The sequence below is a fragment of the Camelus dromedarius genome, chromosome 30 (assembly GCF_036321535.1).
Source record: "Camelus dromedarius isolate mCamDro1 chromosome 30, mCamDro1.pat, whole genome shotgun sequence".
Lineage (NCBI taxonomy): Eukaryota > Metazoa > Chordata > Mammalia > Artiodactyla > Camelidae > Camelus > Camelus dromedarius.
The window spans coordinates 2,367,996-2,382,299 of record NC_087465.1 but is presented as its reverse complement, the minus strand read 5'-3'; the positions used below and the strand labels follow the sequence as shown (position 1 = coordinate 2,382,299).

The 14,304-nt window shown below is 44.3% G+C and overlaps 1 protein-coding gene across 2 annotated transcripts in view; it reads left to right on the top strand.

The window, feature by feature from the left end:
- ATP6V1H (ATPase H+ transporting V1 subunit H) overlaps window positions 1–14,304 on the top strand; it is a 51,628-nt gene that overhangs the window by 15,484 nt on the left and 21,840 nt on the right. For both annotated transcript variants that reach the window (XM_031441629.2, XM_031441628.2), the window contains 3 exons: window positions 6,763–6,860; window positions 8,394–8,586; window positions 12,413–12,591. In XM_031441629.2, coding sequence (XP_031297489.1) covers window positions 6,763–6,860; window positions 8,394–8,586; window positions 12,413–12,591 — 470 coding nt within the window. The remainder of the gene's footprint in view (window positions 1–6,762; window positions 6,861–8,393; window positions 8,587–12,412; window positions 12,592–14,304) is intronic.

Below are 14,304 nucleotides of genomic sequence, written 5' to 3'. Positions count from 1 at the left end.
TCCCTGGCAGTGAGTAACGTGGCTGGGCTGCCAGGTTCTCCGTGTTGTTTATTTTCTTTTGCCGTTTAATGTTCTGGAGCGGTTCTTTCCAGTGGGATGTTCCGTGATGACGGCCCTATCCCTTACATTTGTCTCATCCACTGTGGCAGCCGCGAGCCCCATGGGGCTGTGGGCACTTGGGAAGGTGGCAAGTGCAGGTGAGCAGGTAACCTGTCAGTTTGATGGAGGCTTTTTGGTTGGTTTGTTTACAGCTTTATCAAAATACATTTCTTACACCATACAGTCCTTCCATTTGCAACTCAGTAGGTTTTTAGCATATTTACACAGGCTAATTTTATAGCATTTTCAGCACCTCGGAAAGAAACCCTGTCCACGTTAACAGTCACTCCTGTTCCTCATCCCCTCGCTAACCTCGGGCAACCACTGATCCACGTTCTGTCTCTGGATTTGCCTCTTCCAGTCCTTTCCAGTAATCAAGTCTCATAATACGAGGTCATTTCACTTAGCGTAAAGTTTTCAGGATTTATCCACGTTTTAGCACGTATGGCAGCATTTTTGAACAAGAGGGGAAAAAAAGTAGCTATTTTGGCTTTTGACCTATTCCTTAAATTGTTTTCTGTGGCAATTCTAATCTTCTTGTTAATGTGAGGTTAAGTATTACTGCTTTGACTCTGTTTTTAATTTAAGACTATATTTTTTAATTGAGGTACAGTCAGTTACAATGTGTCAATCTCTGGTGCACAGCACAATGTCCCAGTCATACATATACATGTATATATTCGTTTTCGTATTCTTTTTCATCAAAGATTATTGCAAGATACTGAGTATCTTGTAATTGAATACCCTGAGAACTAGAGAAGAAACTTCTTTTGAAGTCTGTTTTTAAATGCAGCGGCTACACTTGCAAAACTTAAGACTTCAGTTTTTCCAAAGAGATGGAGTACTTCAATGATTTAGTTCTTTACTGTTGTTTTTTTGAAATGGAGGTGCTGAGGATGGCGCCCAGGACCTCGCACATGCTGCGCTGCCGCGTGCCCCGCACTGTGTGTTGATTAGTGCATGGAAAGTGCTGCCCAGGTAGCAGGGGTGAGGGGGCCGCGTCAGGGATGCATACAGTACAGGCCTGTTATTTGCCTGTAGTCTAGCTGGTGAGCTGTAAAGGGTGAGGACCCAAAGAAATCCGCAGTCAATTCCATGTCTTCGCAGGTTTCTAGAGCATGGTTATGTACCTAAAGCAATTCTTGGGTGATTTTCATCGTTCAATTATCCTTTATCTTCTTACCACAAAATTAATGTCTTAAACTTTGGGGATCATTAAAATATATGCAAAGAATGAATATTAAGAAAAAGAGATAAGAACCTACGAGTTCTGTTTTTCTGATCGGATATTTGAAAGGACTGCCTGGATGAATATTCTGGCAATGAGAAGGAAAATTAAATGGTAGAGAATTTCAGTACGGAGCATTTTCAAAGTATAGCTTCAAAGCAATAATAAGGTAGCCTGCTACTGTGCATTAGGTGTGTTCTTGGAACTTGTATACAGAGCAGTAATTTATACAGTAAATCACAGTTTCTTAAGTCTGCAATAATTTTTCCCTATAATGAAGAATCCTAGTAGTGATGTAATTAAATTACATGACTAAACAAATTAGATTGAAAGCGTTACTTGAAGGAGATTTATAAACTTGTAAATTAATAGTGAAATTGCTTTTTTGGTTAAGACTGAAGTCTAACACTAAATTATCTTAAGTTAATTTAGGTCTTAATTTAATATAGGTATTTTATGAGTATTAACTAGAGGGTCTCTTTTAGTAAGCCAAGTTCAAGGGAATTCTTGCACTGTATGTGTTTTAGTTCTGATTTTATGAGGTAATAGTAATAATAATAGTAGTAGTAATAATAATAATAACATACCTTACAATTGTTGTGTTTATGGAAACTGATTTGAGTGGCAGAGGGTTGTTCTTTTTTTTTAATTTGGTAAGGCTGGTATTGTTTTCCTTTACTGAAACAACAATTTTGAAGAGTTTAAGTGATTTGCCAGAGATAATTTGTCAAACCTCTCTCTTCTTTGCCTCCTTTCCCTTTCTTTGGTCATTAAAAAAAAAAAAATGTCATAGCTTTGCCGGGGAGGAAAAAATTACCCTGCCTTTTCTAGGTTCTTCTGGCTGGTCTAAGAATTAAATTGATGGGAGTCAGATTAACAGGAGAAAATCAAATTTAAATGTGTGTGTTCGGGGCTCTGTAAGAGTATGAGGCCCCAGGGCAAATTAGATAATTGAGGCTTACATGGCCTCTGAGCGAAGGAGAAGGGGTGGGGTCGGCGACTTAGGTGGGGGGACAGCTGTTCACACGGAGATGGAAAAGCAAATGTCTGGTAAACAAGATGTTTGCTGGGCGGTGCAGGGACGTGGGGCACAGAGAGGACTTGGTCTCCAGGTCCTGTCTCCCACCTTCCTCTTCCTCCTCTAGATCGTGAGCCCTTGGCCGGCAGGACCGGGGTCTGTTTTGTTCACGCCCGTGTGCCCAGTGCAAGCACAGTGTCTGGCACGTAGTCATCACTCGGTAAATGTTTGCTGAATGAATCCTGAGTTCAGAGCCTTTCTGGGGAACAGCGGAGAACGGGGGGTGACGCAGGCCTCGTGCCCTGCGTTCCGTTCTGACGGCGCGGGTGAGCAGGGTGGCGCTGTCCAGCAGCGTCCTGGCGCCGCAGCGGCAGGCGGCCTCCTTACCTGGGCGGTAACAGGCGCAGTGTGTTTGCCAGCGGAACGGAGCTCCTCCTGCGCCCCCGGGTACGGTCCAGCCCAGTAAGTGCTGATGAATTCAGGAACGCTTCTTCAGAGTTGAGAGCACCATGGTTTTGAAATCTTTGTATAGATGAAGTTGTTAAAAATGAAGTAGCTTTCTAAGTATAAGATTTATTAAATGAAAAAAGAAAGTTACAAGTCAATGTTTAAAAAAGAAAAGGCATGCATATAGTGTGTAGAACATTTCAGCATTGTTAAGAGTGGCTGATCTGAGTTGTGGTACTGAGGGCTGGAGTGAGTTGATTTTATGCCGTCCTGTGCCAATAGGGTATTTATGGTAAGTAATGTCCAGAGCGTCTCATGTAAAATTCAGGTCAGTAAAAACATGCACAGGTGTTAACACGGCCACGTGCTACTTGCAGGTCAGCCTTGTAGTTTATAACTGGTCTGAACACCCAGAAGCTGTGGCATCGGCACCCTCGGGGCGTTCTGCGCAGAGGGGTCGGGGAGACCGGGGAGAGGCCGCCGGGGGGGCCAGGCCTGGGGTGGCTCGGGAGGCGCTGGGCCACTCTTCCGGGCGTGACTCTCTCTCGTGGCACTTGGTTTGGAAGGAGCAACATTTGAACACCTCGAACGCCACCTCCTCAGTTTGCTGGTTCTTGGCCTCGTCTTGTAAGGTAGACTGTTTGTCTGCCTTTCAGTTCTCGTTCGCTTTGCCTTTGTTGGAAATCTTGTGAGATTTCAGTATTTTCTATTAGCAGTTACAGCTACTTCAAGAATACATTTCAGAAGTCATACGGCCTGCTAGTAGGGCAGGAAGTTGTAGCGAGAGAAGAACGTGTGCAGCAGGAGAAGCTCAAGCCCAGTGTCCGCCCTGCGCGCTGTGGAGGGCCGGGCACTCCTGTGTCACTGTCACGGCAGCCGGCTTTGGGGGAAGGGGGCGTGCACTCTGGGGGCCTCTCTACTTTGTCCTTTTCTGCCAGCAAGATGCAGTTTGAACAACAGGCAAACAAGAACGACTTCATCTGGACAAAATGCATCTTAAAACTTCAGGTTCTACTTTTTTTCTTTGAAAGCCAAATGGCAAAATAGAAAAAAATCCCATCAAGTAAAGCAAATATTCATTATTCGTTTAACAAACAAACAGTGAAAACTGCTGTGATTTATCAGGGACTGTACCTGCTGCTGAGACTAAAAAAGGCTCCTCTTCTGCTCTCTGGTGTAATGGGGGTGACTGATCTCTCACACGCACACGCACACACACACACATGCACACACACTCAGGGCGGTACTGGAGACGGCCGGGCGGCGCCGCAGGGCTGGGAGTCCCGTCTGAGAAGCCAGACCACAGAGGCAGGCGCAGCCGCGGACGTTGCCGGGTGTGCTGTGCCAGGTCCTGCCGAGAGCCCTTCCCTGTGTTAGTGGTGAGATTAGCCCCACACTGTGGGACCTGCCCCTGTTTTCCCTGTTTTATAGGCAGGAAGCTCATTCAGGGTCACCTAGCTTGGAAGTGGCCGAGTGTGGCAGGCTGCTTCCAGAGCCTTTGTTCGGAGCCATTACGCTGCGTTAGTGCCTTTCGCACATGGCGGAGGAGGTGACGTTCGGTCTGAGACTTGCAGCTGGAGCGTCAGTTCAGCTGGAGAGAGCAGGGGGAAGGGCTTCCAGGAAGCAGCTGGAGAGAGGGGTCTGGTTCTCAGGTGAGAGAGGAGCTGTTGGAACTGGCAATTGAAGGTAACGGGTGACCTCAGCATTTGCCATGTTAGTGGGCGATAAGAAATTAGAGAGGTAAGAATTTGGTGATAGTTCTTTCAAGAAACCTTCATATATTGGGAGGAAAAAAGATGCAGAGATTGGCACAAGGTTTAGGGATAATGTTCAGACGGGAAGGACTGAGTACGTTAAGGTGCTGAGGAGAGGACACTGATGAGCAGGGACTGAAGATGCAGGAGAGGGGTCTGAGTGGTGGAGCGGCGTGTGTGTGGGGGGTGCGTGCTGGGGCTGCGGGTCCTGGGCAGGAAGAAGCCTGTCTGTGGTGAGGGAGGGGTGAGTGGCCGCCAGCGTAGCTCAGTTTGAGGGGTGAGATGTTGGTGGCGGAGCCAGTCTCAGGATTTTCCTCCTGCTGCTGCGAGTAAGGGGGTAGGACAGGAGGACAGAGGGGAGGGTGTGAGGGCTCCGGGGTGGCCGAGAGGAGTGGTCACACGGCCTTGCATGACTGCGCAGCGTTCCCCAGCAGCGCGTGAGCTGTCTCTGTGCGGAATTAGATTTGGTGACTGGTTGGATTGATCAAAGGCTGATTACTTTCTTTTGAAAAAAATAATTGAATAATTTTATGTGTGAGACCAATAGGACAGTGTGAGCGAAAGCTAAGGGACTGATACAGTCGTTCCCCAGTATTGCCTTCACTGTATATTTTGAAAATAATTTCTGGAATGGTATTTGGACTGCCCCCTGCAGTGTAGGAGGAGAGAGCAGTTTTAGCACCAGCGTCTTGTATGTGCTCGTCTGTAATGTGAATCCTGAAGCCGTAACTAACAACGAAGAATTCATTTTTAGAATGCGTCGTGTGTTTTAACATAGTATGGTGAATGGATACAGAGAAGAGGACCTACAGTGAACCAGGGGGTTTCTGTGTGAGAGGAGGTCGATAATAAATGGAAGAGGAAAGGGTGCCCTAGGTGGCCTTTTTATTCATTTCGTGTGGAAACCGAGCTAAGGCTCTCTCTCCAGACAGACAGACGGAATTCTTTCACAAAGGATTCCTTACCTGCTGACTGAATTGGAAAAATACCTGTGTATTTTTTCCCATTATGGAAGATTGTTTTAGAGCTGAAATTTCACCTTTTGTGCTCATTAATTTCTGCTAATGTTTTGAGTTTTCAGGTAAATTATATTACTGGCTATGTGGTATTTTGGGCAACTGTGTTCACTACTTTGTAGGTAAAACCTAAGACAGCCTGTTCATGAGAACTTTTGATTTTTTTCCACCAAATATACTTATATCATTGTGTTTTTGTGTTTGCGTGCTTGGAATTTCTTTGAAGTGTTAAGTTTTAACAAACTTAGTTTAAATTAAAACATGAGACTTAAGGAGCATCAGGTGTGTGAGGTTTTGTGCATTTATCTAACATCCACCATCCTCTCCTTTCTTTTTTCTTTTTGTTAGCATGTTCTTTAAGGCTAGCGTCCTCTTGTCCCCCCATTTCTTGAAGATGCAAGTACTTAGGGACAAGCCCGGGCCAGGTGTCTCTCCCAGCTTTGCTGACACTGAGGAGCCTGAAACTTCCTGGGGATGTTTATTAGTGTTTATTTTGAGCTTCGGATGTAACCTCAGTTTCTCTAAGACGGTGCTGTTGAACTGATAGTTTAAAAAATTCAGTCTTTATCAAGTGTTTAGTTAGACTTTTTATATGCTGTATGTTCTTTTTAAAGTTCTTACTGATTCAGTTTCTATGGAATGTCTCAGCTCTAAGCTGAATGAATTACTTGACTTAACCCTAAGCCACCCTTTCTGGGTGCCTGCGGGTGTCATCCTGCTTAAGGATGGAGAAACAGAGTATCGAAAAGGTTCAGAAACATGCTCAAGATGGTTCAAATAAGGGCCTGTCTCAAAGCATACGCTTCTATCTTACTCATTTTGTTGTTATTCTTTGATATTTGTATAACGTTGAAGAGCCGTATCTCTGTAGAACGCCTCCTTCCAGGGGTAAGTGACACTTTGCAAGATAAGCTGCTTATCAAACCACATCAAAGACCTAATGAGTTTGATCCTTGATTTCCCTAACACCATGTGTCCAATGGGCTTGAACCTCGTAGGCTTAATTTGGCAGAAAATGTTTCATTTCTAAGTGGTGGCGGGAAGAACAAAAAGGAGGATTGACTTTTGAAAAAAATATTAGAGACGTTTGGGTGTTCTGATGATAAGAAACTCTAGGTGGGAAATTCCAGAGTTTGGCATCCGCGTGCCGCGTGCCTCTTGGTGCGCCCCGGTGTTAAGCCCCGTGCTTCTCCCGCGCAGAGCTCCCAGCACGTGCAGTGCGTGGCCGGCTGTCTGCAGCTGATGCTTCGGGTCAACGAGTACCGCTTTGCCTGGGTGGAAGCAGACGGGGTAAACTGGTGAGCGCCCTTTGACTTTTCATGTGGAGGAACATTTAAAAGTGTCTCTCCTTGACGTTTTCAAAGAAACTAATACATTTAATTATTAAAAAGGAGGGTTTTCTTCTTTTTGTTTTTTTAAACTATCTTCCGTGAGGTTTCTGCCCAGAGACTTAGGACCCACGGTTTTCACTGGGGATGTGTGAGGTCGGCCCCCCGCCTCGCACGCAGAACACTGCAGGCTCCAGGAGGAGGGCAGGTACTCAGCATAAACACGAGCACATTGTTTGTGCAGACCATCTAGGTGCAGCAAGCCACCCTGCCATTAAGGACAAGTTTCGTTTCCGTGTGGGGAACTGCTTACCAGTCGCGTTCCCAGCAGCCAGCCAAGGGCCAGCTTTGTAAGCAGGCCTCTCCAAGGAAAGCTGTCTCAGGACCATGATGTTAATAACTCTTTTCTGCACGGAAACCTGAAGGCAGACCACAAAGATGGTGTTTCCAGTCTTTACCTGCTTAAAAGTGATGCAGTATTTGGGGCAATGCGATAAGTATTGTAAATTCTTAATTGATAAATAATACTTACTTCACTATTATATCATCTTCCTAGATGAGTCCACCAGTCTCCAATTTCCTCATCATTTTAGTCTTTAACGTTTTCTAGCAGAATTGAGAATAAGAATGAATAATGATAAATAGTATCTGGCATGATGAAACAGTGTAATTCTTCAAATTATAGTTAACAGAATCACCAAGATCTCATAATTTATCATGGTTTGTAAATGGGTCCAATAGACCTGTATTGTAATTGGAAGATAAATTGAGTTTTATTGTATTTAACAAAAAGTAGCTTTTCTTTTTGTTCTTTGGAAGACCTGTAAGAGAGTGAAAGTCATGAAATGGCAGTTTCTACAAATAGTTACAATTACCCAAAATATAAACTCAGATGCAAGAATTTGGCCCAGTGGACCCGGATGGTAAACTGAGGGTACCAGCTGTTGCTGTTCTGATCACTGGCACTGGCAGCCTGGAAGACGGCGAGCAGTATTAACCGTTCAGTCCAGCAGGAGGAGCAGGCGGAAACGCGTCTGGAGTAGTCCCCGTTCAGCCTGCACGTCTCGATACGCTAGTAGCCCCTGCCGAGGTCGGCCGTGATCTAAGTAAGAGGCTTGTGGGTTGAGAACAGGCATCAAGAAAGGTGTAATGTGCTAACTTGCCGGTAGCTGAGCAGTTCGGGAAAGTCATTTAATTTTTTCATTTTTAAAGAAATCAAACATACACTTTGCCATTTCTTTTGTTTAGGATTGAAAGTTCCCTTTTTTCCCTTCTGTTTTTGCCTTTTTGGTACTCCTCAGATCACAAAGCAGGGATCACGGGAGGAGGGAAAATACTGAAAGGAGAGAACTGGTGGTTTAAGACCCCAGGACATCGGGGTCTTAAGAAAGAGAGCAAGGACGTAATTGAGACTGTGTCCTTAGTGCGGAAAGAAGAGTCGCTACGCGTCTTCCGCGCTGTGCCGCCATCCTAAACGTCTCCTCGGTGTGTGCTCCTTTTCAGCATCATGGGAGTTTTGAGCAACAAGTGTGGCTTTCAGCTGCAGTATCAGATGATCTTTTCAGTGTGGCTCCTGGCGTTCAGCCCTCAGATGTGCGAACACCTGCGGCGCTACAACGTCATCCCTGTGCTGTCCGACATCCTCCAGGAGTCCGTCAAAGAGAAGGTGACCAGAATCATCCTGGCCGCGTTCCGCGTAAGTGTCCCGTGCTGCTGCTTACGGTGTGTGTGCGCGTGTGAGGTGTTGCTGCTGTGGAGTGTTGGGGGCTTTCAGCAGGTGGGGCCCAGCTGCGTGTTCCCCGTGTGGTGGTGGAACTCTGTGTCCTGGTGGACGTGGGGTCGGGTGTCCCTGGTCTGTGCTGGTGCGTCGGGGAGGGGCGGGCCGGAGGAGGCCGCTCAGAGGGGAACCTCGGAGGTGCCAGAGTGTCGCTGTGTTACCTCCGCACGGAGGGGAGCCCTTTCTGTTGCTTGTGTTCCAAGAGGCTGTTACTGAGTTTTTTCTCCTGTGGGACGCTTGTTTTAGCATGGAGTTGTAGTTCAGGTTCTGGGTCTGCTGACCAGCAGCATGTTTCTGAGGAAACTATAAGGATCTATTGACGCTTTTGAGCAGTAAAGTGATCCTGTTAGGATATCAGAATTTTGGCAGTGACTTAAGTCAACGTCTTCACTTGAACAGACGAGAAAGTGGAGGATACTTTTACCTACGGGGATACTGGGGCAGAGGGGGCGCGTGGCTGGAAGATGGTGGAGATACAGGTGCAAGCTACTGGCTTTGGAATTTGTGCTTTTAAACTGTTACTTGTTCTTTGCTTTCTTTAAATAAACAATGACAAGTCAAAAATAAAAACTAGTACAGATGTATTGCAAATGTAAATAGTCTTCACATTTGCCAAATATAGTCACTAACATCTTTTGGATTTTTCTAAGCACACAGAGATAAATATATAAGTAGGTGTATCATTTTGTTTTGTATTTAAAAATAAAAGGGGTATCATTATAAATACTGTTCTGTAGCTTTATTCTTAGAAGTATGTAAGGAATATATTTTCATTTTCTTGTGGTAGATCTTCAGTGCTCTTTTTAATGGCTGTATTCTGCTGTGTTCACGTAAAGTGGTTTCTTTAACCAGTATCTTGTTGATGAAAATGCGAGGTGTTTCCAGTTTCTCTTACACGTTTGCCCACTTGAGTGAGTATTTCTGTTGGATAAGTTCCAAAGGTGGCATTGCTAAGTTGAGGAATATAGTTTTTTTTTATAGTTTTGACAATTAATATCACATCACCTTTCAAAACTGCAAATTTACATCGCTGTCCACTATATATCGAGAGTGCATATCTTTCCATTCTTTTGCATTAATGTTATCTTTTAATTGGGTTTAGGAAAAGCTTCAGGGAGGAGAGGGCTGGAAGAGGCTTGTGAAGGTTGCATAGGAGTCTCAGATCTGCAGAGGTGGAGGAAGCTTGATAAACATTACCAAGTGAAGAGAGAGGACCTTCTGGGGTTGTCAGGGGTTTGTTCCTGAGGAAGGACCCATCCCTGCCCCTCCGTCCACACTCCCCCCGCCCCCGCCCCTGAAGGGAGCCTTAGGGGAGTAGAGGGAGCACGTGGCTGGTGAAGATGCAGTCCTGGTGTTTGTGGCCGTTTGCTTTCTGAAGGAATAGACTTTGGCTCTGCTGACCTGTGCTGCCATTTGGGCATGGAACTGGTGGGGCCAGTCGTGATCCATTACTGACCACCCCTCTCGTGGGCCATCACCCACCAAGGCCTGGTGCCTTCGAGTAAGACTGTCAGACCTAGCTAGGTCTTTTTTTTTTTTTTTTTAAATCATTCTCAAATTCCTGTAACCTTTAATAAAGATTTCACTGATGAGGTTTTTTGAGGATTGTCTAGTTATGAATTTTTTTCCCCCATCCTGAAACTCAGGAAGGAAATTTTTGTGCTGAAGACTGTAGGAAGCTTGCTGAGCTGCTGTGAGCTGAAGAAACCTAGCAGCTGTTTTTTTTTTTTTTTCCCATTTGGCTGGGTGAGTTTTATTTTTGAAAATGTCAGTCTCACTTATTCATAGCCGGGGCTGACACTCCAGGTCTCCATAAATGTTATTCCATCGGTGAAACTGATGTGTCAGTTTTAGTTTCAAAAATAATTTGAAATGTTTTGAGGCTGTGACTGAGAAAGACTCTGAAGACCATGCTTGTTGTCTAGAGGTTTACATCTGTTGTGGGCTTTGCTTCTCTTTTTAACTCTGCTTATAGTCAAGAGCCTCTGTAATAGGTCAGGTGATAAAATTATATTTTACAACTGCATGGTTTTCAGCAGAAAGGCTTAGAAAGAAATATCACCAGATCGAATTTGGATTTTACATTCGCTGTATTAGCCATGATGCTTAATTCCCACCCCCCCCACCACACGCACACAGACACAGACGAGCACGTGCTCCTGTCTCCCTGTGCAGGTAGTTCATGGTCATAGCCTTTCACGAGGCTGCCTCTAATCTGGGCGTGTGGGACTGTACTGCCCACTGCTTTAACATGGAAGTATTGCTATCAACGAGTTTTATTCCTAGGTCTGTCCCTCATTCCCTGTTTTAGGAATTTATCTGTCTTGCTCATTAGATACCAGGTTTGGATGAGGTCTGGTAAGAATGAGACATTTTAAATCCTGGGGGGAGTGCTTTAACACAGCACTGCTTCAGGTGTGGTCTGCGTGTCTGTGCAGTGCTGTGAGCTGTTGGGCACAGCCTGCAGGAGGCAGATACAGTAGGCGAGCGTGCGTGTGGAGAAACTTTCAGTAATCTGACATGCCTGTCAAGCTTAATGACACAAAATCTGAGTTCGTATTTTGCATGTCTTTTTAAATTCATTTAAATTCATCTAGAAACTCTTTTTTTTTTAATTAAGAAAATTTGGGGGGGCAATTAGGTTTCTTTATTTTTTAAGTGGAGGTACTGGGGATCGAACCCAGGGCCTCGTGCATGCTCAGCACATGCTCCACCACTGAGCTATACCTCCCCCCTAGAAGTTCTTTTTTTATTGGAATTTCTTAAAAGTATTTTGTTTGTGACTGATTGGAAATCAAAAAACAAACACTAGTCTCCTCTGCAGCTGGTTTGAGAAGCGCTGCTTGCCACGTGTTTTACAAGGTTAGCAGCTGTGGTGGAGGAAGGATCTGAATTGTCACTTGGTTCCCCCTTGTCCTTGGTGAAGTCCAGACCACTTGGCACCATTGCCTGGACAAAGGCCAGGATGGTATTTATGCTTATGATTTTGTTGTGGTGAAGATGCACTGACTTTTAGTGTCTTTAAATAGTGCACCGCTGCTGGAAAAGCTAGCTTTGTTTCTGGCAAATTCATTTTCTTAGGTGTTTTTCATAACCTTTTTATTCTTCATAATGAGACAGAGAGATGAAATTCAAACATGTTTTAACGGAAAAACAGATGAGACTTACTGATTGATTTGACATAGGGTTGAAGGAAAGGGGAGAAGTTGAAGTGCAGTTGTCTTAGGGAGTGGAGGGGAGAGCTGGTTTCAGGAGAGCGCCCGCCTCCAGGCCACTCTTTACTAGTTCTGTTGACTGTGTTGAGTTCACAGTTAAAACCGTGAGTTATGATGTATCTTAAATATGGAGTGTAGCTCTCCAGTCTTCCTCGGGATCTGAAGTGCTCCCCGCGGCCAGTGAATGCAGCGTTGGTGGTGGTGTGCTCAGGAGCAGGGCTGTGAGGAAGCATTGTGATGGACTTAACTGTGTATGTGTCCAGTGTTTTGAGGCTTGCCTGGGTCAGTCATATAAAATGTTCGTAAGCCAATAAGGAAGGAAAAAATCAGAGGTACGCTTCTGATATGGTTCAGGTGCTGGGGAAAGCAGTGCAGATTTGCAATACAGGCATCCACTTAAGAGTGATGGTTCACGTACGAACAGGAGGAGGAGCGAGCAGTGGTCTGCAAGAGCAGTGGTCTGAGAAGAGCGGTGGACTGAGGACATAACAGATTATAATCACTTCTCATCATGTCTTTGTCTAACCCAGAACTTCTTAGAAAAGTCAACTGAAAGAGAAACTCGCCAAGAGTACGCTCTGGCTATGATTCAGTGCAAAGTCCTGAAGCAGTTGGAGAACTTGGAACAGCAGAAGTACGATGATGAGGACATCAGTGAGGATATAAAATTCCTTTTGGAGAAACTTGGTGAGAGTGTCCAAGACCTTAGGTATGTCATTCTTCTTAATGCTCGCAGGCTGGATACCTCGGGCCTTGTTAAACTTGCCTCGTATTTTAAGGGAATCTCAGTTTGCTACTATCAACTCAAAAGACTGCACTAAAACATGTCTCCTGTTAAAACTTGGGAGGTACGGAAAAACCAGCTCAGCAGCGTGGCAACAACTGGTCCTGGCCAGTGTTGCCTCCTCCCTCTCGGGGAGATCGCGCTGTTCTGTGTGTCTGGAATCCGCAGGTTGTTGGTGCCGCCCTCTGAGAACCTTTCTGGGCAGCAGGCGCTGTTAATTCATGGAGGAGGTTTGCTCATATATGGGAAGAGTTTTGTTTCCCCCGGCTTTTTTGAAGTTCCTGTTGGTTTTATTTATTTTTTATATTAAAAATTATGCAAATAATGTATATGCAGTAAAGAAAAAAAAAATCCCTTCTACACTAACAGAAGAGACACCAGCCTTGTCCCCCACCTTCTCTACCTCGTTCCCCCCGCACCTCTGGCTTCTGGTGTTTACTTCCCAAAAATCCTTCTAGCCCCCACCCTGGCGCCCACACGTGCACACACGCACAAATGGGGTTCTGCATACTCTTCTTGACCTTGTTCTTTTTTGTTCAGTGGTATCTTGATGATTTTTCCCATTAACCCATGTATTCTGTGTTTTTAAACTATTGATACATTTTTTGTTGTTGTTGTTTAATGGCATTTAATCTGTTCAATCTGAGTTAATCAAACATTAATCAAAGAAAAAGAGAAGTTGAATATTCTTTTTTTAATCATTTTAAGAAGTTTATTTGTTTTAAACAAGTTTTTAATTGAGTTATAGTCATTTTACAATGTTGTGTCAAATTCCAATGTAGAGCACAGTTTTTCAGTTGTACACGATCATACATACATTCATTGTCACATCCTCTTTCACAAGAGAGTTACTTGCTAGAAATAGATCTTTCTCACGAGTGGATTGGGTTTGGGAGCCAGGCTGACTCTCGTTTGAATTGTTTGGCTACTTTCTCCATGTGTGGCCTTGAACAAGCTTCTTGCCATTTTAGTCTCAGTTTTCCTTTTGGTAAAATAGTGATAAAATTCCAACCGTGTAGTATTTGCCGTGAGTTGTCCAGCAAATGCCTTCAGTATAGTGTGTGTTCCAGAAGTGTATTTACCGGACAGTTCAGTGCAGCCCATGATCCCAAGGATCGAGAGCTTTTGTAGAGATGGGAGTTATCACCCATGTCAGTGGTTTGGATGAGTTTTGTGGAGGAAAGCAAATGATTTTTGTCTTCCTATAATTTCAGATATGAGTAAGTTGACTGTAATATTTTAGGGCACCAATAAGCTTGCAGTTTATACAGATTCTGTTCTGTTATGTTTATTTAAAAGATTTATTATTCTTTTGTAATAATGATTTGAGCTCGTTTAAACAAATGAATAAGATTACTTCTTACACTAACTAGCCTTACATTAAATTACTACTTAACAGGATACTCTGGTCAGCTTAACCAGTGAATCCTTGCTATATTGAATTACCAATCAGTATTAAATGGCTAGTTCTTTTTGAAATTTTTCCTTGAAAAAAAGTACTAGCATGTCCTGTCATTACGTTTGTTCACTGGCTAACCACGTTAAAACATTTTCATGTTATGAAGCTTTGAATGATTGTTACTCAGTACAGGTGAATAACTTTTGAATCAAACTGCACTGCAGTTTGTAATGTGCATG